At 44.7% G+C, this 23,231-nt stretch overlaps 1 protein-coding gene across 15 annotated transcripts in view; it reads left to right on the forward strand.

The window, feature by feature from the left end:
- LOC105484866 (6-phosphofructo-2-kinase/fructose-2,6-biphosphatase 2) overlaps positions 1 to 23,185 on the forward strand; it is a 45,655-nt gene extending 22,470 nt beyond the window's left edge. For 6 of the 15 annotated variants that reach the window (XM_071079503.1, XM_071079496.1, XM_071079500.1 and 3 more), the window contains 13 exons: positions 5,623 to 5,748; positions 6,289 to 6,385; positions 6,809 to 6,875; positions 7,010 to 7,084; positions 7,435 to 7,491; positions 8,688 to 8,812; positions 11,133 to 11,340; positions 11,793 to 11,939; positions 13,095 to 13,199; positions 13,943 to 14,072; positions 14,850 to 14,912; positions 15,176 to 15,240; positions 15,868 to 21,730. In XM_071079503.1, the coding sequence (XP_070935604.1) occupies positions 5,623 to 5,748; positions 6,289 to 6,385; positions 6,809 to 6,875; positions 7,010 to 7,084; positions 7,435 to 7,491; positions 8,688 to 8,812; positions 11,133 to 11,340; positions 11,793 to 11,939; positions 13,095 to 13,199; positions 13,943 to 14,072; positions 14,850 to 14,912; positions 15,176 to 15,240; positions 15,868 to 16,035 (1,433 nt within the window). In that variant the 3' untranslated portion in view covers positions 16,036 to 21,730. Of the gene's footprint in view, positions 1 to 3,900; positions 4,130 to 5,622; positions 5,749 to 6,288; positions 6,386 to 6,808; positions 6,876 to 7,009; positions 7,085 to 7,434; positions 7,492 to 8,687; positions 8,813 to 11,132; positions 11,341 to 11,792; positions 11,940 to 13,094; positions 13,200 to 13,920; positions 14,073 to 14,849; positions 14,913 to 15,175; positions 15,241 to 15,867; positions 21,731 to 22,235; positions 22,320 to 22,881 lie in introns of those variants that run through there. The other 9 variants (XR_011613423.1, XR_011613424.1, XR_989255.3 and 6 more) reach the window with 9 other exon arrangements.
- The last annotated feature ends 46 nt before the right edge of the window (positions 23,186 to 23,231 follow it).

A 23,231-nucleotide genomic window follows, 5' to 3' on the forward strand; every position in this document is an offset into this window, starting at 1 on the left:
GACCAGTGAAGAATTAGTTTTTCAGTAAAAAATGTTTCCTTCTTTTGTTTGACAATATTGTAACCCAGATTTGGGGATCTGGGATGCACCCCTTACAGGGAGGTACACTCGTGTTACTAGGGTGCTTGATCCAAAAGAAAGCTGGGGGCTGGGGGTCAGAGTCGATAATTGTGTCAGTCCTTCTAATTTGCTTTTTTCTCCATGGTAGGAATCTGTTCTACCTGCTTTCCTAACTCTAGTAGTTCATCTGCCTTGAGGGCTTTCAATTAGTCAAGGAAGCAGTAATCCCTGGTTTCTTTCCTGTCTTCTAGACTCTAATTCCTGCTCTGGGCTCTGATCTCTTTTTGCAAGCTCTAGTTTCTCTAAATGCCTTTTTCTTCTCTAAGAAGAAGAAGGTTTCCTAAAGCCACTGTGATTTATTTACCTCATTCTCTCCTCACGTCACAGTTGGGCTGTGAGACTGTTGCAGACATAGTCAAAGGAGAAAATAAAGTTATGAGTATATGTGTTAACTTACTTCTTTTTCCTCTGCTATGGAGCTGTACTTTGGAGCTGGTTCCCCTGGCTGCTTAGTGTTCACATCAGTAGCTGCTTTATTAATAGCTTAACCGTTGTCCCCTTGCTGCTCATTACACCTGTGTTGGCTAATTTTGACTCCGGGAAGTGACTGGGCTTGAGGATTTCAGGGCTGAAGAATGACTTTAGGGAGCCAAAACCTCCGAAGGAGCATTGCTGGGACTTCAACTGCTCTTGGGATGGGGTGAAGAGGGGCTACTGGCCGAGGTGCCTTTAAGGTGCTCAGAGGACTGGTTTCAGGGCTTATGAAAGCAGAAATGGAAGGCCTGGCACGGTGACTCACACCTGTAATCCCAGCATTTTGGGAGGCTGAGGCGGGCAGATCATGAGGTCAGGAGATCAAGACCATCCTGGCTAACATGGTGAAACCCCATCTCTACTAAAAAAAAAATATATATATATATATATATATATATAAATTAGCTGGGCATGGTGGCGGGCGCCTGTAGTCCCAGCTACTCAGGAGGCTGAGGCAGGAGAATGGCGTGAACCTGGGAGGAGGAACTTGCAGTGAACCGAGATCACACCACTGCATTCCAGCCTGGGCAACAGAGCGAGACTGTCTCAGAAAAAAATAAATCAATCAATAAATTTTAAAAAGCAGAAATGGGGAAATCTACATGCTTTTTTTTCTTTAATTTTTTTTTTTTGAGTAGTTCTGGAACAGACAAGTTCTTCCATGTACCTTTTCCTAAATACAAAAGCAACGTATGTTCATAAATTCAAATAACAGAAAGGATTTAGAAAGTGAAAAGTAAAAAACTCCTGTCTCTTCCAAGTTTGTTTCTTTTAGACATCTTATTCTGTATATCCTATTAATAAAGGTAGTTTCATATTGTTCATTTTTTTTTTAAACAAGTTACTGTCTTGTGGACATCCTTTTAACGTTGATAAATCCAGATTTACCTCATTCTGCATTGTATGGATATGCCAGCTTTCCACGCATAGGCATTTAAATTGTTTCCAGTTTTTCATCATCACAAAGAGTGCTGCAGTGACCATTCTTACACGTACACCTTTGCACATTTGTGCCAGCAACTTTTCCTACAGAAATGATAGGAAAGATAGACACATTGGAAGTGTTCATCAGTATTACTAATTTGCTTTCCTGAAAAGTTCTATATTGTAAGCTGTTTTCAGTATTTCACGATATTTGATGGAAATTGGGCAGCATCAACTATAGCCATAGTGGTTAACTGAAACATCATCTTTCTTAGTGTTTGACCATAGTTATATGAACTTGGTTATTTCATGCCTGTCAACCAGCAGGAGATAATCAGCAGTTCTGACTTCTGATGAATAAAGATAAAATATCACTAATGAAACATGCTTTATGGGCAGCATATTTCTAAATATTAGGCCTCTTTAGAGCCAATAAAAGAAGAGAACCTGGGTACTGAAAAGGCTGGGAACCATTGCTCTCCCAGGCCATCCTTCAGGATTAGAATGGAGAGCAAGTTGTGTTTACCATGAAGGTACCTTTGTCAAGTGCTGACATGAGGCACAGGAGCTGGCAGCTGGGACTGAATGGGCAGTCATGAGATCAGGAGACTGGTCAGAGCCCTGACCTTGACTGTCTATTGTGGGACCATGGGCAAAGCTCTTAATTTCTCCAGGCTTGAGTTTTTCCATTTACATGAGGGAAGTTATCAAGTCCTCATTTCTTTTTTTTTTTTTGTCCATCTTTTTTAAAAAAATTAATTAATTTATTTTGAGACTGGGTTATAGACTGGCTAATTTTGTATTTTTAGTAGAGACAGGGTTTCACCATGTTGCCAAGGCTGGTCTCAGACTCCTGGGTTCAGGCGATCCACCCACCTTGACTTCCCAAAGTGTTCATTACAGGCGTGAGCCACCGCGCCCGCTCACCCTCAAGTCTTCATTTTATCTAAGCAAGTTTATATGTGGGGAAAAGAGAGATCAGACTGTTATGTGTCTCTTTCTTTTCTCAGTCTCTCCTCCCATCTGTGGAGAAATGCCCACCTGATAAGAAACGCCCATAGGTGTGGAGGGGCAGGCCACCCCTTCATTATGAAAGGAAAATGAATTTAAGTTTGAGAAAAGGAGTTAAACCTGGCTTAAAGAAGGTAGAAGAGAATTTCAGGATGAAACAGTTTTCCAATGTATATCAAGAGATGGGTTACATTGTCTCTGAAATTAATCAGGTGGTAGTGGGAGGTGGTTTTGTGTTTTTAACAGGCAGGACAGAATGTTCCTACTATTGCCAGTGTGGTAATTTGAGATAGGAAGTGTGGTTTAGTTTTGTACTCCAGAAAATGAGAAGCCCTGGTTGTAGCAGGTGTGTATAAATGTGTTCTGGACAGAGGCGAGAGGTGCGTTGCTGGAGGGCTCTTGGGAGGTCCCAGGTGGATACGGTTTTTTTTTGTTGTTGTTGTTCTTAGCATTCTTTGTCCACATGGGTAAACAGAGAGCAGCTGGTTCCCTGGTTGCCTTCAGAGCAGCTCCCAAGTATCGGTTCATTTTAAGCTTTGGGAGGGTAATAGGACCTTTGGGGGATGTGCCTAATGGGCTGGAAGGTACGGACAAAGCAGGCCTAGAAGTGCAGGTAATGAGCCAAATCATGGGAGATTGAGAGCAGGCGTTGAGCTGAGCTGGTGAAAGTGAAGACTCAGGGGATTTTACTACTTAAACCTGAGACAGCTGATCCCATGCAGAGGCTATCTGCCTGTTAGGGGCCAGTGATTAGGGATTAATGCCAGCCGAGGCTTCAGGGTACAGTTTGCCTGCCTTTGAGCTCCCTATTTGAACAGAGATGAAAATCACTTACGTTGCTCCTTTACCTCCCTTGGAGGGGCTCCTGCTGAGACTCAGGAATTTTCCGTGTGTACAGTGGGTAAAGGACTAAAAGCCAAGCCCTCTGACCCCAGGTCTGGGCCTCCACTTATTCCTCCTCACCACTAGGGTCACTCTGAGTACTTCTTGCCAAACGCCCTTAGGAAACTCTTTTCCTTCCGAGGTTGGTTCTCTACCGGGGCCCCTCCTCCCACTTCTCCACTGAGATCTTTCTACATTTATTTCTCAAAAAATGAAAGTTGTGTTTCCCATCCAGTACCTCCATTTTACAGAACTGTTTCTTAATCTTACAAGGTCCCTTAGTACCAGGCAGAGGGGCAGCCGCAACTTGCAGGGCACCTTCTGGGAAGCAGTGGTGGGAAGTGGGAGGTGAAGGTGTTTCTTCCTTTTCCCCCCATCCTGTGCAGGGCCTTCCCTCATTGGAGCCGGCAGAGCCTGAGCTGTCCCAGATGACCTCAGTGTGGTTTTTGGCCCCCGGACAGTGGCCGGCAGCAGTGCAGGTCCTTCTCCCACCTCTCCTCTGCAGCAAGATGGGCCAGGAGGAGCCAGCCCCTGTGAGCAAAGTGATGAGGAACCTCTTTTTATGGAGAAAAGCTGCAAGGAAGCACAAGATCTGTGTTCTAGTGCCAGCTATACCCTTGATTCATTATGTGTCCCTAGACAAGTCACCTGTCCCCTGAACATCTAGTTTGCCCTGCCTGTCCAGTGAGACTTATCGCTGCAAATGAGCATTCCTGAAGTAAGTTAATTTACTAAGGAAGGGTAGACTGAGGACTGTTAATGCTTCTCAATTGTCTTGCTTTTACATGGGCCATGGTGGCAGATTGGCCCTGATGCCCTATGTGGGCTGGCTCTACCCTGAAGCTTCCTGAGGTCTATTCAGAATGTGTATCAAGTAGGCTTTGCCAACTCAATCTCACTATGGTTTAGAAATTCTGGCTTAAAGAGGAGCTCATGGCCTGAGTGAAAAGGCCAAAACAGCTTGAGGCAAGGCTTTTTGCAGTGGGCAAGCTAATTCTTACCCATGGTTCTGAAGGGATGAGTGGGATCCTGGAGACAGAAACTCTGTTGGACCTATTATAGGAGCCAGCTCAGTTCTGCACTGGTAGAATCTGTAAGCATTAGACCTTCCTTCACAGCTATATCATTTTTATATTTCTAGGCATTCTTACGTTAAGGATGATGTCATTATTACTTTTCTTTCTTTTGTTGAAATGAAGTCTTGCTCTGTTGCCCAGGCTGGAGTGCAGTGACGTGATCATGGCTCACTGCAACCTTGAACTCCTGAGCTCAAGCAATCCTCCTGAGTAGCTGGAACTATAGGTGTACACTCCCACATGTGGCTAAGTGATATATATATATTTATATATAAATATATTTATATACAAATATTAATATATTGATATATAAATATATAACATATTAATATATTTTAATATAAATATATATATAATACAATATATAATTATATATATTTATTTATATATTTATATTTGAAGAGACAAGGCTGTCTCTATGTTGCCCAGGCTTATCTTGAACTCCTGGCCTCAAGTGATCCTCCCACCTCAGCCTCCCAAATAGATGGCATTACAGGCATGAGCTGTCATGTCTGGCTCCAGCATGGTTATTTTCTTTCTTATCCTTGCCACTTTTTTTCCTCTTTCTGCCTTGGGTACTTCAGTGAAGACCTCAGACATGTGGGAAAGATGTGTGTTGGTTTGGGCATTTTCTGGAAGCCTGCATAACCTTTTAACTCTATTTCAGGAGGCCTGCCTGATATCGCCTTATTTGTCTTCTCAGACTTGCTGAATCTTTGCTCCACAGGTTTATGGAGATAAAATGAGATTATGACTATGAAGTTCGTAGCTCAGTGTATAAACCTTACTAGGCCCCAGCGGGGCGTGGTGGCTCAGGCCTGTAATCCCGGCACTTTGGGAGGCTAAGGTGGGTGGATCACGAGGTCAAGAAATTGAGACCATCCTGGCCAACATGATGAAACCCCGTCTCTACTGAAAATACAAAAATTAGCTGGGCATGGTGGCGGGTGCCCGTAGTCCAAGGTATTCAGGAGGCTGAGGGGGGAGAATCTCTTGACCTGGGAGGCAGAGGTTGCAGTGAGCTGAGATCACGCCGCTGTACTCCAGCCTGGCGACAGAGCAAGACTCCGTCTCAAAAAAACAAACACCAGAAAACCTTAGTCATTTCGTTTTATGTTGTTTCATTTCCTTCTAGCATGGGCCTCCTACATGACCAACTCCCCGACTCTCATCGTTATGATTGGTTTGCCAGCCCGGGGTAAAACCTACGTGTCTAAGAAACTAACACGCTACCTCAACTGGATTGGAGTGCCCACCAAAGGTAGGTGTGGCTCATTCCCTAGGAAAGGAAATTATTAGTTCCTGGGCCTCACAGGTCTCCAGGGGACTTCTTCTTCCTGGCATCAATGCTATAGGGTGCTTCTGGCAGAAATAGCAGTTGCTTTCTGGTTTACTGGAGTTATTCTCTATTCCCAGACTTGTCTCCTCCTGGCGTGGGTGGATTGGCCTAGTTTTGAGGGAATGCCTTTGATAGGACTGTTAAGATTTAGATGAGCTTAGGGCTGTACATTTTCAGAGGCCTTATGTGGACATCATCTTATATAACCCTAGCAGTGTCTCTGTGAGATAGACAGAGTGCCTGAGGAAATTGAAACCTCAGACAGCTTAAGACTTGTCCAAGGTCTAGAAAGTCAGGACTTGAACCCAACTCTTTGACTCTTAATCTGATATTGTTTCCAACCTACCATGCTGCTGCTTTTTTCATCCCCTTGGCCACTCTGACATTAGATCAAGAAACAGGTCCCGTTTGGTGGGGCCATCATATTGTTTGGCTGCTGAAGGATTTGGGTGTCTTCCACAGTGTTTAATCTTGGGGTGTATCGGCGTGAAGCAGTCAAGTCCTATAAGTCCTACGACTTCTTTCGGCATGACAATGAGGAGGCCATGAAGATCCGCAAGTGAGTCTTGTTTAAGGCCTGATCTCCAGGTCAGCTCTTTCTTGGCTGTCGTGAGACTTGGTGTGACAGGGTTTGGTTTCATCTCACTAAATATCTTATGGGGAAGTGAAATGGAAGTTACCTGATGGGCAAGTGACCCTGGGCTTGGGTGGTCAGCAGAACAGGGTTCACAGCGATACCTGTGTGCTTGTAGGAGAAGTCTAAAGAGGGCTAAGATCTGTGCACTGGGGCAGGGGCAGGAAGGGGTTGTAGGATGGTATGAAAACCCTCAGTGAGAAAGTGGAAAGATCTAGTTAGAGAAAGGTTTTGAACAGTGGGAAACTAAGTGGGCAGGATGTGACTCCTGTAGCCACCGGAATGTTTGTGTCTCTGACTATGTTTGAGCTTAGCTCTCCTTGCTGGTTTCATTTGCTCTCATGGCAGACAGTGTGCTCTGGTGGCGCTGGAAGATGTTAAGGCATATCTCACTGAGGAGAATGGTCAGATTGCGGTAAGCTTTATCTACTTCTTCTTTCTGGTCCCCACCCTTGCAGCAGCCTGGCTACCCAGCCCTACCTTGAGTCTGCCCTGGTGGGGTTCCATTTCTCTGTTCCTGCTCATTTACCTTGCGTGCTTTCTTCACAGGTGTTTGATGCCACCAATACAACCCGGGAGAGGAGGGACATGATTTTGAACTTTGCTGAACAGAATTCCTTCAAGGTAGGATCTGACTCCATGCTGGAGGAAAAGGGATAAGCAGAGGTGGGGAGTCAGGCTATGGGCATGGATCTCTGACTGTAGTGGGTGAGGACAGGATGGGATATCTGAATCTCTTCCCTCAGAGCATTCCCCCATCCTGGAGTGTTTTCATTCAGGTCCTTTCTCAGACCTTTAGCCTGTATGTTTGAGGCCCAGGGGATGTGGTGAGAGCTATGAGGAGGACTTGAAGGCCACTTTCATGAAGAAAATCCTGGGAGATGTAGTGGCTGGGTGGGGTAGATGAGCATGTGCTCTTAATTCACAGCCTGGCATTTTTGACGTGTTCATCACTGCCTTCTCTCCATGGCCAGGTATTCTTTGTGGAATCTGTCTGTGATGATCCTGATGTCATTGCTGCCAATATTCTGGTTGGTAACACCCCTACATATCATCTCCTCTTCACCTTTTGTGTTGTGTGTATGTGTGTGTGTGTTTTGTTGGGGAGGGGTGTTTTGGGTAATGAAAGAGAGAAATAGACATGTTTAACATCACAAAAAGATCTTTTCTATCTGCCAGAGCACCATCTGGTACTTCTACACTCTTCTCTTAGGAGAGGAAACTGAGGCTTTAAGGAATCAAGTAAGAATTCGCTGTTGAATTGAAACCAGGTTTTAGGTTGTAGGAGTCTTGGCCCTGTGTTCTGGGTATTATCTGGATGCTGAGACCTAGATGTTGGAATAGATCAGCTGGGCACGGTGGCTTGTGCCTGTAGTCTCAGCACTTTGGGAGGACGAGGCAGGTGGATTGCTTGAGCCTAGGAGGATCACCTTAGCCTGGGAGGTTGAGGCCACAGTGAGCCGTGATTTTACAACTGCAGTCCAGTCTTGGGTGACAGAGTGAGAACCTGTCCTGAGAGGTTGAGGCTGCAGTGAGCCATGATTGTGCCACTGCAGTCTAGTCTTGGTAACAGAGTGAGAACCTGTCTCAAAAAAAAAAAAAAAAAAAAGAAGAATAGATCAGACTCTTCATTTCAGGACTTACCTACAGGAAGGTTATCTCCCCAGCAATTGTCCAATATTCTAGTCAGTGTTCTATACATCAGGCTTCTTATGCCCTGTGGGGTCACAGTGTACGACCGTCCCCATTGGATGGGTTGTGCTCTGCTGGGCTGAGCAGATATCTGTACATGGTCTTATGCAGGTGCTCTCCCAGCCATAGGAACTTGGGATCATCTGAGGAAGAGGCATCTGGTCCCAAGTCAGGCACTGGGGTCAAGCACTCTATTCTGAGTGGTAATGGAGAAACATTGGAGCCTGTTCTGTTTTCTCAGGAAAGTACATAAAGGGATTGGGGCCCAGGAGCAGCTTTGGCTGCGTGACTGCCTCTGTCCTTCAGCCAAGTGCAGGCACATGACTCCCCAGTTGTCTTAACTTTTTTGGTTGCCAGGGTCACAGGACGGGGCGGGGTGGGGCGGGGGAGGGGGTACTCAATGAGTGGAGTGCCAGTGTTCCAGAGAAAGGTGACTTTTATGGACTTCTTTTTCTTTTTTTTAGTAGTGGCTATTTGTAGGAGGGCTGTTAAGGGCAGACCTCTGATGAGGCCTTTACTGTTTTTATGATTTCAGGAGGTTAAGGTGTCGAGCCCTGACTACCCTGAAAGGAACAGAGAGAACGTGATGGAGGACTTCCTGAAGAGAATTGAGTGCTACAAAGTTACCTACCGACCCCTTGACCCAGACAACTATGACAAGTAAGGTTTAAGGCCATCGTTTGAAGGGCCCAAGGCAAAGGTCTCATCTGGGAAAATAACCTTTCTCCCTCAGTTCTCTAATTTCCTTCTGATAACCTACATCTATAGATCTAGATGTGTTAACATCATCCCAGAGAAATAAGGTATGCATTTGTGGCTTGCATCTTGTACATGAAAAACTGAAGCGTTTTGTTTTGTTTTGAGACAGGGTCTCGCTCCGTTACCCAGGCTGGAGTGCAGTGGCAAAATCAGGGCCCACTGCAGCTGCTGCCCCCGGGCTCAGGTGATCTTCCCACCTCAGCCTCCCGAGTAGCTGGGACCCCAGGCCTGTGCCACCATGCCCGGCTTTTTTTTTTTTTAATGTTTAGTAAAGATAGAGTTTCCCCATGTTGGTCAGGCTAGTCTTGAACTCCTGAGCTCAAGTGATCCACCTGCCTCGGCCTCCCAAAGTGCCGGGATTACAGGTATGTGTCACTGCGCCTGGCCGGAAGTGGTTTTTATCATCAATTTTTTTCTCTCTGGTCTCTAGAGTGTGATTTCCTCAATCTCAGTATTATTGGCACTTTGAACTGGGTAATTCTTTATTGTAGGAGCTGTCCTGTGTATTGTAGGATGTTTAGGATGTTTAGCGGCTTCCCTGGCCTTTGCCAGTTAACACCTCCAAGCTGTGACAACCAAAATGTCTCCAGACATAGCAGATGTTCCCCGGGGGTCACAATCATCTGTGGTTGAGAACCACCGCTCCCTATCTGAACAGGAGTGTTGTAGGATACCCTTCGGAGATGTGTCATCAGTTTTTAAAAAGTTTACTGTATATATATTATATAATATTTTACATATATTAATGCTTGTGTGTATATCATGCATATTATAGCATAACATATTATATATATTACATATTGCATATTTTTTATCTCTCTCTGTGTGTGTGTGTGTGTGTGTATATATAAAAAACATGCAAAGCCCTCAGGAACATGCCTGACTCAGAGAAATGTCTGATCAATGCCAGCTGTCATTACTATGAAAGCATTTGTTGGCAGAATGGCATAGACTATAGATTAACTTGTCATGTATGACGTATATGAGCCATAGCAAAACCGAGTTCATGTTAAAGAAAGATGGTGTACACATGGACATCTGCAAGAATGTGGCCTCATGAAAGAGCATGGATGCATTCAGGGCAGTTAACAGCTCTATTCAGACAATACAGACCTGCAGCCAAGCAAATGGCACATTTAATGTGCATGGCACACTGAATACAGTGGTCTGTTTAATGTTTTGAGCCTTTCAGTTCCTTCAAGTGGGTTTCCCAGAATCCCCTTAATATGGAGGCTGAAAACGACCTCCTAGATATGGCATAAAAGTATTCTTCATTTGGAACAAAGTCCCACCTAGAAAAACATACAGAAGATCTACATATACGTGTGTGTTTGTATATGTTATCTCTGGTAGTAGGGTGATGCGTGATTTGCATGCTTCCATCATTTTTTCTGATTTTTTGATTTAAAATAAGCACTTACGACTTTTTTTTTTTTTTTTTTTTTTTTTGAGATGGAGTCTCTCACTCTTGTTGCCCAGGCTGGAGTGCAGTAGCATGATCTCAGCTGGGATTACAGGCACCCGCCACCACGCCTGACTAATTTTTGTATTTTTAGTAGAGAAGGGGTTTCACCATGTTGGCCAGGCTGGTCTCAAACTCCTGATCTCCTGATCCACCTGCCTTGGCCTCCCAAAGTGCTGGGATTACAGGTATGAGCCACCGTGCCCAGCCACACGTACGACTTTTATAAAGAGAACAATCTCATGTTGATCTCAAAGCAAGCAATGTCTGAAACTGTCTTTGAGAGAAGCATGATTAGGTAGATGCAGGGAGTGTATAAACATTGCTGTCTGTGCTTCTGCTGCCTCTTCCCTTCCCCTCATTGCTCGTCATGCCATATTCTGGCCAGGTCTTGACTGCCTCAAATGGGGCCTATTTTTCTCACCAAATTTCGGGCTTAGCAGCAAAATCTTCAGGTCACCTAGTCTAGCCCCTGATGGGAAGCCTGAATTCTGTTTATCATATTTATCTACATCGCGTGTCACAGTACAGGCACTGAGGAAATGGTATGAACTGACTAGAAGTTCAGGAAATTGTACTTCATCTTTGTTTTAAGGAGTAATTAATCTCCTACCATTTGGTTCCATAAACGTGGGTGTGACAGAGGAGGGGAGGAAGAGCAGCTGTGAGCCTGCAAGTCCCTATAGAAATCCTTTTCCCTCTGATTCTTATTCTCAGATTTTCATACCCAGGGAATTTTTTTTTTCTTTCCTGTCCCAGGGATCTTTCTTTCATCAAGGTGATAAATGTGGGCCAGCGATTTTTAGTCAACAGAGTCCAGGACTACATCCAGAGCAAGATAGTCTACTACCTCATGAATATCCACGTCCAGCCTCGCACCATTTACCTTTGCCGGCATGGAGAAAGCGAGTTCAATCTCCTGGGGAAGATTGGGGGTGACTCTGGCCTCTCCGTGAGGGGAAAGCAGGTGAGTAATTAGTCAGCACACTGGATTTTCTAGGCTTAGAGTTAGAAGGGCATGGCTGAGGTCATCTCTTTTATCTCCTTACTTAAATCCCATTTGAACGGAGGCTGTGATTCCATAGTCAGGCAAGTGCTCAAGGTGTGTTCTTGCTCACTGCGTCTAGCTCTGTATTGAAGTGTAGATAACTTGGAGCCATTTCTGCTGTGATCGTTCAGCCATCAGATATTCACTGGGCACAACTTGTGTACTTAGCAATGTACAGGGTGCTCCAGTTAAAGTTCATTTCCTTTTGGGTTTATATTAACTATGTAGCACCTTATGGATTTTGACCATGGCTATGCACATTGTCCATTACAGGCCACATTAGCAGGCTTTGTGTATGTGTGTGTTGAGTGTGTGTGTGTGTGTGTGTGTGTGTTTTCTTTTTACCCTTAATTTTCATTTTTAAACCCCAGTTTGCCCAAGCTCTAAGGAAGTTTCTGGCGGAACAGGAGATAACAGACCTCAAAGTGTGGACAAGCCAGTTGAAGAGGACCATACAGACTGCTGAGTCTCTCGGGGTGCCCTATGAGCAGTGGAAGATTCTGAATGAGATTGATGCTGTGAGTAGGAAGCTCTGAAGGCCCAGAAAAGCCAACAAGAGTCTCATATTCAGGCAGGAACTCTCAGAAGTCACTATTTGGACATTTTTATCTAGGAAACTAGAACCACCAAGTAAAAACTCTGAGGAAGCTGACTCTATGGCCGGTTCGGGGGCTCAGGGAGGACAATTGCACCCCCAGTCGGGGGTTTCCTGCCTGCTTCAATACCTGTGCCAATCATGGGACCCAAACCAATTTTTGAGCCAGCCTTTCTGGCACCTGGGGAAAGTGGGGCTAACAAGGACTCATTTTGTTCCTTTGTATATTTGCCTCCTGGGAAAAAGAAATAGCTAACAACCTACTTCTTTACTTTCTGCTTAGATAATTTGGTCAGCTATTCAGAAAAGTTTTTCCCAAAATTTCTCTTGGCTTTCTCTCTTCTTGAGCACAAAAGTGGACATTTCTTTTTCTTTTTACTTCATTTATTTATTTTGTGAGACGGAATCTTGCTCTGTGGCCCAGGCTGGAGTGCCCTGGTGCAATCTTGGCTCACTGCAACCTCTGCCTCCCAGGTTCAAGCAATTCTCTGCCTCAGCCTCCCTAGTAGCTGGGATTATAGACACCCACCACCACGCCTCGCTAATTTTTGTATTTTTAGTACAAATGGAGTTTCACTATCTTGGTCAGTCTGGTCTTGAGCTCTTGACCTTGTGATCCACCCGCCTCGGCCTCCCAAAGGGTTGGGATTATAGGTGTGTGCCACCGCGCCTGGCCGACATTTCTTTTTCTTTCCTTCCTTCTACCCTTTTATTTTTCCTGCAAAGTCTCCAGTCCCTTCAGTTTCCCTCCTTCTCTGCTTCTTGTTCCTTTTAGCCTCTTGACTTTCTTGACCTGTAAGTTCCCCCGCCCAGTAGTAGGAGAACATGGTAGCTTGAGCTGGAGAAGTTGCCTCCTCCCTGCAGTGTTCCTCACCCGGTGAGTCACAGACACTCTGTGACACTCTGCGACACTCTGTGACACTCTGGTCACAGGTGGCCGCAATACATGAAAGGATCCAGCACAGTGCCTGGCGCGCACTAAGAAACTAGCATTCTTTGGTGTCATCTTCCTTATTTGGGATGGGGCTGGTGTGGGACAGTCTATCTCCTCAAGCCAGCTTCAAGTGGCTTTTTGCAGGGCGTGTGTGAAGAGATGACCTATGCCGAGATTGAGAAGCGGTACCCAGAAGAATTTGCACTTCGAGATCAAGAGAAGTATCTGTATCGATATCCTGGTGGGGAGGTAAGACACCCTCATCATGTAAAGTGACTGCCTAGCCCCTTGCTGAAGGTTTAGCTTTAATTTGGGGGAAGGATTGAACGTGATTTGGAGGTTCTAGGCATCATTTATCTTCCTTCCCTTGGGTCATTTTGGTTTCATTTAGCTTAGACAATCGAATGCCTCATTAATTGTTAAGATTCCCAGAGATAAGGGTGACCAGGTGTCCTCTGTGTTCAATATGTTTTAGAATCAACACAATCATTTTTATTTCTTTTTTTCCTTGTACTCTCAATCCCACCCCCTCATAAGTGGAGTCTCCAAGTAAATATATGGGATAGGAATTATTTCTCTCTCGTCTTGAGTGTTTTAGGCTATTTCCTTGTCTAAGTGGCTTCCATACTCTAGGGATGTGTGAGGCAAAAGTAAATAAAACTGAGTGGCGGAGGTACAGGAAACCCCTAGGAATCTTTTGTTGTCTCAGTGCCTGAATGAATCTGGTGGAAGAAAAAGCACATACACACAGGTTGAACTCACACTTCCTTTTCTTAACCTGTAGTTTTCTTGGTCTAAATATTGCTCTTGAAAGATCTGAGTTTTCTCAAGAGACACCAGGGCTGGGGGCAGGTGATATGAACTCACTGAGCTTCCAGGAGGAAAGCCAGCTGAGGAAGAAGAAGTGGCCTTTAGTCTCCAAGGTCCAGCCACTGACTTAGCTGCCAACTTGCACCTGGGCTTTTGCCAGCCTGCCCCATTTCCCTCCACAGTCATACCAGGACCTGGTGCAGCGGCTGGAGCCTGTCATCATGGAGCTGGAACGTCAGGGCAATGTCCTCGTCATCTCCCACCAGGCTGTCATGCGCTGCCTCCTGGCCTACTTCTTGGATAAGGGCGCAGGTGCCTTTGAGGGAGGGGCTGGGAGACACATCCAGGGGGAGAGGGCTGGACTTGCAGTGGCACCAGGATTCCTGGGAAACAGACCTCCCTGTCTCCACTCAAATTAGAGTACTTTCTCCAGACAGCAGTGTGGGGCTCCCAGCAGCCACTAGGTCAATGACTTGCTGAGTTCGCTCTGCTGCTACAAGAGCTTCCAATGGAGAGTGGCTGCTACTGGTGCTCCTTGATCCTGCCTGGCTCAAAGGCCAGTGTCACGCTGACATTCCTGGCAGCATCAGGACAGTGGTTGAATATCCCCAGCCTGCCACGCTGCTTACTAGGAGGGTGGTATCTTAGAAGCAGCAGTTGTTTCTGGGTAAGGGAAGTAAGAAGGTACCGCTGCCTTCTTCCATACTTCCCTTCCCGATCTTCCAGAGCTCCTGGGAAGCCTGCATTGTGGAGGCTGAGCTCAGCATCCTGAGCTGCTGGGAAGCTGTTGTGGCCAGGTATTACGGGCCTTTGCTGTACGCAGGTGAACCCCTTCCATTGGGCTCTCTGGCTACAGTACTTCTTCCTGTTTTGCCTGCATGGAAGGATCTAAGATGGCCTTATTTCCTTCCTTAGCCACTCAGAAGGTTGGCTGGCTTTGTGGTCTGGAGTTTAAGGGAGGAGTTGTACAACTCTAAGAGGTGGTCAGAGTAAGGGAAACTCATGAGCTCTGTAGATTGTCTCTTCCACTAACTTGACCTTACTCCATAATACTAAGAGACTTCCCTCACCTGGTCTTTCTGTTTTCAGATGAGCTACCATACTTGAGATGCCCTCTCCATACCATCTTCAAACTTACTCCTGTGGCCTACGGTAACTATGCGCATAGGGGCTGGCGGGAGCTGGGAATTGAGGAAGGTCAGAATTTTCTCTAAGGTTTGTCTAGAGTTCAGCTTCATTATCCCTATACACCAGGGAAGCTCCATCAGTGCCTTCTGTTTTGAAAGGGATGTATGCATGACCATGTGTATTGCAAAAAGCATACATTCCTTTGTGGTATACTTTCCCATAATGAAACTAAGGAATTTTCCATTGAACCTTTTTCCTTAAGTCCTCTCTTTCCTCTGTTTTCTCAGGGTGCAAAGTGGAAACAATTAAACTTAACGTGGAGGCCGTGAACACGCACCGTGACAAGCCAACTGTAAGTATTTTCCCACGATGACCATGCCAGTTTCCCTGCCACCTTGAGTCTTTGAAGCTTTGGCATCAAGAGTCTGGGGTTTCTTTTATGTACAAAAGGGAAACAGATTCAGAACTTACTTCCAACATAGTTCGCTACGTCTGAAAGTGATGTTGGAATTATTATTTTTTAAAATTAGTACCCCTTTCATGAGTCTTAACCTTGAATGCTGGCTCCTGGAAATTCAATTAAATATGGAAAGTGTTTGGCTGAAGTGAAATGCAAATTACCACCCCGCTCCAACCCCAAGTGTCCCTTTGGAAAGCAGAGTCCAGAGGAGCCTATAAGGTGAGGGTCAGGAGGTGTAGGTTCGTTCCTAAGTCGGTCCCTGGTAATCTGTGTGGTCTTCAATAAGCCCCTTCCTTTCTTTGGGTCTTTTTCCTGCTTTAGAATGTTATGCTCAAGAAGCTTCTCCCTTTTAGCTCCCTGATGCTAGGAGGCCAGACCATGGCCTGTGCCTATGAGGGAGCCTCTGTGCAGAGGAGCAGGAGTGAGGGAAGCTGTTGTGGTTACAAGCGCATTATTAACTGTATGAGTGAGCTTTTGGCTTGGCTTTCATTTGTGTGGTGTCCCTCCATTTCCAATCAGAACAACTTCCCCAAGAACCAAACCCCTGTAAGGATGAGAAGGAACAGCTTTACGCCTCTGTCCAGTTCGAATACAATAAGGCGTCCAAGAAATTACAGTGTTGGGAGCCGGCCCCTCAAGCCCCTCAGCCCTCTCCGTGCCCAGGACTTGCAAGAAGGGGCCGACTAGCCGAAGACCCAAGTCAGCATTCCGGTGGTGTAACCGTGTGTTTCCCTCCAGCCCTGGCCTCCTGCCTTTGCCACTAATCACCAAGGAGTCATTTAACTTCCTCCCTCCACCCCCACCCCTGACACTTCACCATGAATCTTAACACAGAACATGAGGTTACGTGTTTATAGGACAACTTTAGCTGTTCTCCAGTTTGAAACATCTTTCCACCCAGGGGCAAGTTAGCAAATTGAGTCTTTTAGGACAGATTATCAGATGGGATGGTCTGGAGGAGGAGGAAAAAGGCCCCCTTGGGGCTGAGCATGCCCCACACTCTTGGTTCTTCTCTCTGTTCTCTGGTGTCTTACTTCACTAATGTCCTCGTGTTGGTGAAGTGTTGGGGGATGGAGGGCGGGTGAGCAGTGTGGGGACAAAAGTCTATTTTTCCTTCACTTTCGTCTCTTCATTGTGTGTTTTCCTCACAGTCCTTACTTGACTGCTTTCTTTCCCCACTTTCATGTCCCCTCTGGATTGTCCAGTGTAATGCATGACATTGTGGTGTCTGTCTAGGAAGGAAGGGGTGATTGGCAAGAGACAAGTCTGGCCCAGTTGATGCTTTCTGCAGTGGGTCTAAATGGATCTGGACTGGAGGAGTCTTTCCTTTCCTTTCTCTCTTTCTTTCCAGCTAGGTCCTGCAAGGGCCAGCCTAGGCTACAGAACATCCACAGAATATTCTCGAGCTTGCAAGTGGACATAGGGTGAGAGTTCTTGCCTCCTTTCATGAGAAACAGTCCTAAGTCTTCGTTGCCCTGGGGGAATCTGGCTCTGAGCATGTGGGAAATGTCTTGGTTTTTATTTTTAACTTAGTCAGGCCTGGGTCTTTTGAGGTCCGCAGAGTGGGGTTTAGGAGAGTAGGGTGGGCTCTAGCTCTTACAGGACTCTTGGTGAGTAGTCATATCTTTTCTCCCATGGCTCCCAGGTTCTTTGCCAATCACAGCAACTTTTCCTGCCAATCCAGTATCCTCTGGGGCTGTTTAGAAGGGCAGTTAGATTCAGGAGTCACCACTGATGTTTGAATTGCTCAAGGCAAGAGGCAGAGAAGAGTTCACTAAAACTGCTTATTTTTGAATACTTTCAGCACACTCTCCTTTGGAAGAAATAAACATCAAAACACAATAGTTTTTACATGAGCATTTTTTCCCCCCAAATGTGGAAAAGCTTGATGATGAATTTAATCTCTCTCATTGGAGTATTCTTTTGTTCATAAGGAGAAACTATCTCATCTTGATGTCCAGAGAAGTCCTTGGAACCCTGTGGGATGTAGCTCTTAACTGTTTGTATTTCTCTATTCATTTCTGTCATTTCATTTTCTTTGTAGGGTTAAAGGTAAAATCTTCAGGGAAGAAATTCTTAGCCCCTTGATGACCTTGATGGCTTATCCTCTTTCCCAATTTTGCCTGCAAAATGTACAAATATATGTATGTTTTTTTGAGAGGCAAGTTTAGGGTTCTTATGGGATTTTAAAAAGAGATAGGTGACTCCCCACCTTAAAGTTATCAGCTTGTCTTTTAGAGGTAGCCAGTGAGAAGAAGTTAGCTGTTTTCCAAGGGTGTTTTCATTTGTTAATGGAAGACTTTTTGCTGTCGTTCTCATCCAGGAGTTTTCCTTAGAATCTCCTTTAGAGGCCGGGCGCGGTGGCTCAAGCCTGTAATCCCAGCACTTTGGGAGGCCGAGACGGGCGGATCACGAGGTCAGGAGATCGAGACCATCCTGGCTAACACCGTGAAACCCCGTCTCTACTAAAAATACAAAAAACTAGCCAGGCGAGGTGGCGGGCGCCTGTAGTCCCAGCTACTTCGGAGGCTGAGGCAGGAGAATGGCGTAAACCCGGGAGGCGGAGCTTGCAGTGAACTGAGATCCGGCCACTGCACTCCAGCCCGGGCTACAGAGCAAGACTCCGTCTCAAAAAAAAAAAAAAAAAAGAATCTCCTTTAGAATTGTTGAATCATAAACATGTCTGTGTCTACCTTATGCTTAATACTGACTCAGAATCTCTGGGGTCTGGGTCTGGACTTGCATGTATTTAAGTAGCTTCCCGGATGATTCTGATTCATAGCCCGGGTTAAGAACTCCACCTTAGAAAGTTAGGTGGAAAAATACTGGGATAATAGTTCCTCAGACAAAAGTGTCAGCCTAGGAATTCTGAATTCCTCATCATCCTGAAAGGACAGTTCTTTGGGTTTGATGTTTGAGCAGATCATAATGTTAAATGATATAACCCCCTGGAAGGCAGGCTGCTGTGTTTGAGGGTTATTCTAGGTTCTAGTCCCATCTTTAACCCTTTACATTGCTGAGTGATGTGGAACAAATCACTGAATTAAATAATTGCCTCTGGATTTTAAGCACCCTGGGGAGAGGTACAGACCCTGCAGGATGATAAAGGTTGTCTTCACTGGCAACTGACTCCTGACCCCAAGTCCTTTACTCATGTATCCCACATAGGATACCACAGCCAGCTTCTAAAGGCTGCTTACGTAGATTCTTCTCAAAATTGTGTCCAATATGTTAAGTAACCTGCTATTCTTGTTTAGTGGTTATATAACGTGTACTTAGTGTCTTTGTGGAGCTTTGGGCCAGTGCGGGCAGGGATAGGGGAAAGATACATAGAAGTAGAAGAAAAGGTCCTTGCCCAGAGGAAGGTTATTTTAAGAGACAGGACATGTAATTTATAACAAGTGGACATTTACATTATAGCAACACTCTGAGTCTAGAAGTGTTCACCATCACATCGCCTCTCCTGACTTTCCTGTTGTCCTATGGCTATGAGACTACAAGGATTAGGGGATGGGGATGCCCCCACCACCACCAACGTGAGAATGAGATATGGTTGGGGAGGCATGTTTGGCACTTTTACAAGATTGCATTGTCTACATTTGCTTGGATGCTGGCATCTGTAGCCCAAATGGGCATTCAGCCTTTCTTCTGCTGTGAGGTGAGAGTAATTCAGAGCTAGTGAATGAGAGGAGGGAGCACTTTTCCACAGACTTTGGATTAACACTGTACCTACTCCTAGCAAGAGGGGACTTCTCTAACAAGCTAGCATTGTGTTAATCTGTCATTAACCCCAGCGTTAGAGACAGGTCATGGGATGTTCACTGTGGCTCTCAGCCTGCCACTATTTCCCCACTCTCCCCCGTGCTAGTTTGCTTTCTCCAGAAGAGGAGCTGAGGTGGTCTTATCCTCAGACAGGACATGAGAAATTGGAATTTGAAAAGCAAGGGCTTCAGCATCCTTTAGTTTCTAAAGCAAGATCCCTTCAGAAAAGTCCAGCAGGAAGAAGCCAGGAGAATGTAGAATGGAAAAGAGCTCTTACTCCAAATTTTAGAGAAGTTTCATCTCTACTTCTCATCTTTTCTCTCCTGGTTTTCTTACTTGAATGCATATTGGTAGTCTGTATACATTACTATGGTTATGTCTGTCACAAGTCCTACAAAATAAAAATGGACTTAAAGTACTCTCTGCTGAAGCTGTAAGTTTTGTTTTGTGAGAAATAGGTAAAGACATTAGCATTTAATCTACTGGAACAAGCCAGTTGCTGTGGCTTATACCTGTAATCCCAGATACTTGGGAGGCTGAGGCCAGAGGATCACTTGAGACCAGCCTGGGCAAAATAGTGAGACCTCACCTCTAAAAAATTTTTTTTTAAAATTTACTTGTCTAAAGTGGGGAAAGGGAAATTATTCTGTTTTCTTATTCTTGCTTCAAGTCTATGACAGATTTGAAAGAGAATTCTAAAGCAGATTTAGAGAGCCTGCTTCTCTTCTTATCTCCTAATCCTTAAATTGGAATTTAGCTCTTATCTGTATTGTTGTTGTGTTTTGGTAAAGGGATGATTTTACATTGAGTTGTAAAGTAGAATAAGACAAGCTTCTAGAAACTTGCATGGTACTAGGGATCTGCCCTATATCTTTGCCTCTGGTGTTCTGTTGTTGTTGTTATTGTTTGTTTGTTTCCGAAGAAGTTGGAGTTAAGGACACAATATATTTGTACCCCTAGACTGAATGGGTGAGTATTCCATATGAGGATCTGGGTAATCCTCTTTGCAACCCACATTTGGTCTTCAGAGACACTGGCATTTTGAAGAAACATATGATATAGCTGTTTGGAAATAAATTCATCTATGTTACTTTTTTTTTCTTTTTTTTTTGTGAGCAGGAGATCTTAATTGACAGAAACTCATTGGTGGTTGGAGTGGCCAATGGGCAAGGGAAAAAGTATCCAGTAATCAGAAGAATTGTATCTGGGTTATGTAATCTTATGCACATTCCATTGTCTTTGCCAAGCCTGTAAGCCACGTTGTGTTCATTGTCAAGAAATTTGACAGATTTACCCAGCTTTTCTAGTATGTATTTTGACTTATTGAAAATATATAACAACTGAGTCAGGTTGCAACACTGGTGGGGTAGAATTGACTTTCCCTGAAGGTGACACAGATATCAGAAGTGTGTCCAGGGATTTAATTTAGACCCATACTGTCCAGGAGACTGTCTCTAGTTGGATCTCTGTGCTGACTGACTTCAGTGTCTGTGTGCTGACTGACAGACTCTGGTAGTGTCTATATGTTGACCAACTGATAGACTAGTAGGATCTGTTTGTCACTGACAGACTCTAGTGGTGTCTATGTGTTGACTGACTGACAGACTCTAGTAATGTCTATGTGTTGACTGACTGACAGACTCTAGTAGTGTCCGTGAGCTGACTGATAGACTAGTAAAATCTGGGTGTTGCCTGACTAACGTTATAGGGTCTGTAAGCTCACAGTCTGCCTGCTTTCTGATTGTATCCACTGAAGTGTATGTACATTATGGTAATTCTCTATTAAATGTGTCTAACAAAGAAAGGAATTAAGCACTCCACATGTTTTCTTTATAGGGGATATGATTTTAAATAGACATTTCTTATACAGTAGTGGCCAAATTCTCATCATTTTGTAAAAGATAAAGGTTATACATCACTTTTATGGTATTTTGTGAACTCAGCTAAGGGAATGCCTGTTTAGAGCCTGGAGTTGTTACCTTTACTTGAAGTCATCTCATCCAGTCCCCTGCTTTAGGGCAGAACTTCAGTTCCGCTGTTCGTTTCTGAAGCTTCTGTGTCGCCAGCTTACCCTGTTCTGGAATGTTGTATTCCATTGGATAGGGCTGCTATTTTTAGTCAGCCATGCATTTGGCTTTAACACTTAATCTAGTAAGTAAAAATGAGCAGAAAATTTGGCATTTAAAAATTGATTTTAAGGGTTGGCAAAAGTATTATTTCCAGTAAGCCTTTCACTGGATATCTGTGACCAATGTTTACCTATGCAATGTTTTTGTATCTGAATTGCTTATGTACATTTTATATTATGTTGACGTAACAAGAAGATCAACTTACGCTGGTATGGTGATGCTTTTGCTATGTGGGGCTGAGCATCTCTGGGTTGAATGGGAATGGGCCAGATTGGGAAGCCTAGGAATAGAGTTTTACTGCAGATTTCCTAGGCACTGCTCTATTGAAAGTAGGAACATAAGTCTTTAGCAACATTCTGATTTAATTGGGTGACACTGATAACAAAGTATGCCACTCAGATCCATTTAAAGTGTGCATAACTGTATTTGAAATGTGTTTTTGTGTGTGTGTGTGTGTAGAATGGGTAAATAAAATTGTTGAGTAACTTGAACCTATCAGAAGGCTTCTGGTTTTTTGTTTAGTATTTTCAGTTGTGTTTCCCATCCCTTCCCCACCCCTAAAACTTTGCCTCATGCTGCACAAGGATTCAGATTCAAGATAAGCCACGAGTTCTCACTGTAATTGAAGATCATGGTGTATCCATGGCTCTCTTCTGCCACCTTCTGGGGAAGACAGGAAGAACGTTATGGAAAGCACATGAACTTCAATAGTTAATGTGTACCTGTTGGCACTTATGCAAGAATTAAGAAACAATTACATTTCACTGCACTATGCAGTAATTCCCATTAGCAATATGTAACTCATGTTATTTATTATAAAGAAAACTTTTGGAGATTTTTTAGCACTTAGTAGACTGTTCCTCCTAAAATGTGATTTGCCCATTTCTAAAGAGATTATGGTCACGGGTATAAAACAGCACTTAATTTCTTTTGAGACAGGAAATACAGATGGGATTGTTTTACCCTTCTCATGCCTTATTCCTTGTTACCTTAAAGACCAGAAGCTCATTAGAAATGCAGAATCCCAGGCCGCATCCCAGACCTCCTGAGTCAGAATCCTCGTTTTACCAGGACCACCAGGTGATTCATATGCACATTTAACATTTGAGAAGCACCATGCTAGGGGAAAAATTTCCCACAAGGTAAAATGTTAGATGCCAGTTACTAGGAAGAAGTTGATCTGCTCTAATGACTGATTTCAGAATGGACTCGTATAACTACAACAGTAGGGACCCTCCTCAGAAGCCAAGTAGCCCCTGATTACAGTGTCACTTTATTGGCATGGTGTTTTGGCTGACATAGCCTACACGATCTCCTTCTACCAGAGGGATCCTGACTGCTTCTGCATCATATCTTGGATATGTAGCTTATGGTCCAGGTCTGAAAGGAGTGCCTGGTCCAATATGGTCACGAGGTCAGCTCCTCAGGGAAAGAAGCCCATGACTACGCCATTCGAGTTTGCCTGACTCCCCAGAGTCAAGGTGTGTGTGTAGGCACGCCAGTGTATTCATGCATGTGTATGGATGTGGGAATGAGGAGGTTGAGGGAGGAGGGAAGGTAGGGGAAAGATTCTGCTCTACTTTTATGTTCGCTGCTTGGCGGTGGTGTAATAGCTTTGTGTCTCTTCCTCTCTGGCTTGTAGGCAGCAGAGACCACGCTGGCTGTGCACAGACGCCCCTCCGCAGCATCCCCCATGTTTCCTTGCTAATGATGTGGATGTTCAGGCCACACCTCTCCAAAGGACTGGGATCTACTGAAAAGCTTGGGATGTCAGCTCCACAGAGGCTAGAACAGGAAGTTAAGTGGGAACTGGACTTTGGGGGGCCACCAAAACGAGGCCTGGAGAAACGCCACCACATTTCCTCCCCTCCTGCCTAATGGGAATATCAGTTACACTGAAAAATTTAACTTTCCTGTGCCTCAAAACATTTAGCAACCTGAACCAATGACTTTTTGTCATCTCTTTGCTGGGTTTGGTCCAAGTCGGTCAAT

The sequence above is a fragment of the Macaca nemestrina genome, chromosome 1, assembly GCF_043159975.1.
Source record: "Macaca nemestrina isolate mMacNem1 chromosome 1, mMacNem.hap1, whole genome shotgun sequence".
NCBI lineage: Eukaryota > Metazoa > Chordata > Mammalia > Primates > Cercopithecidae > Macaca > Macaca nemestrina.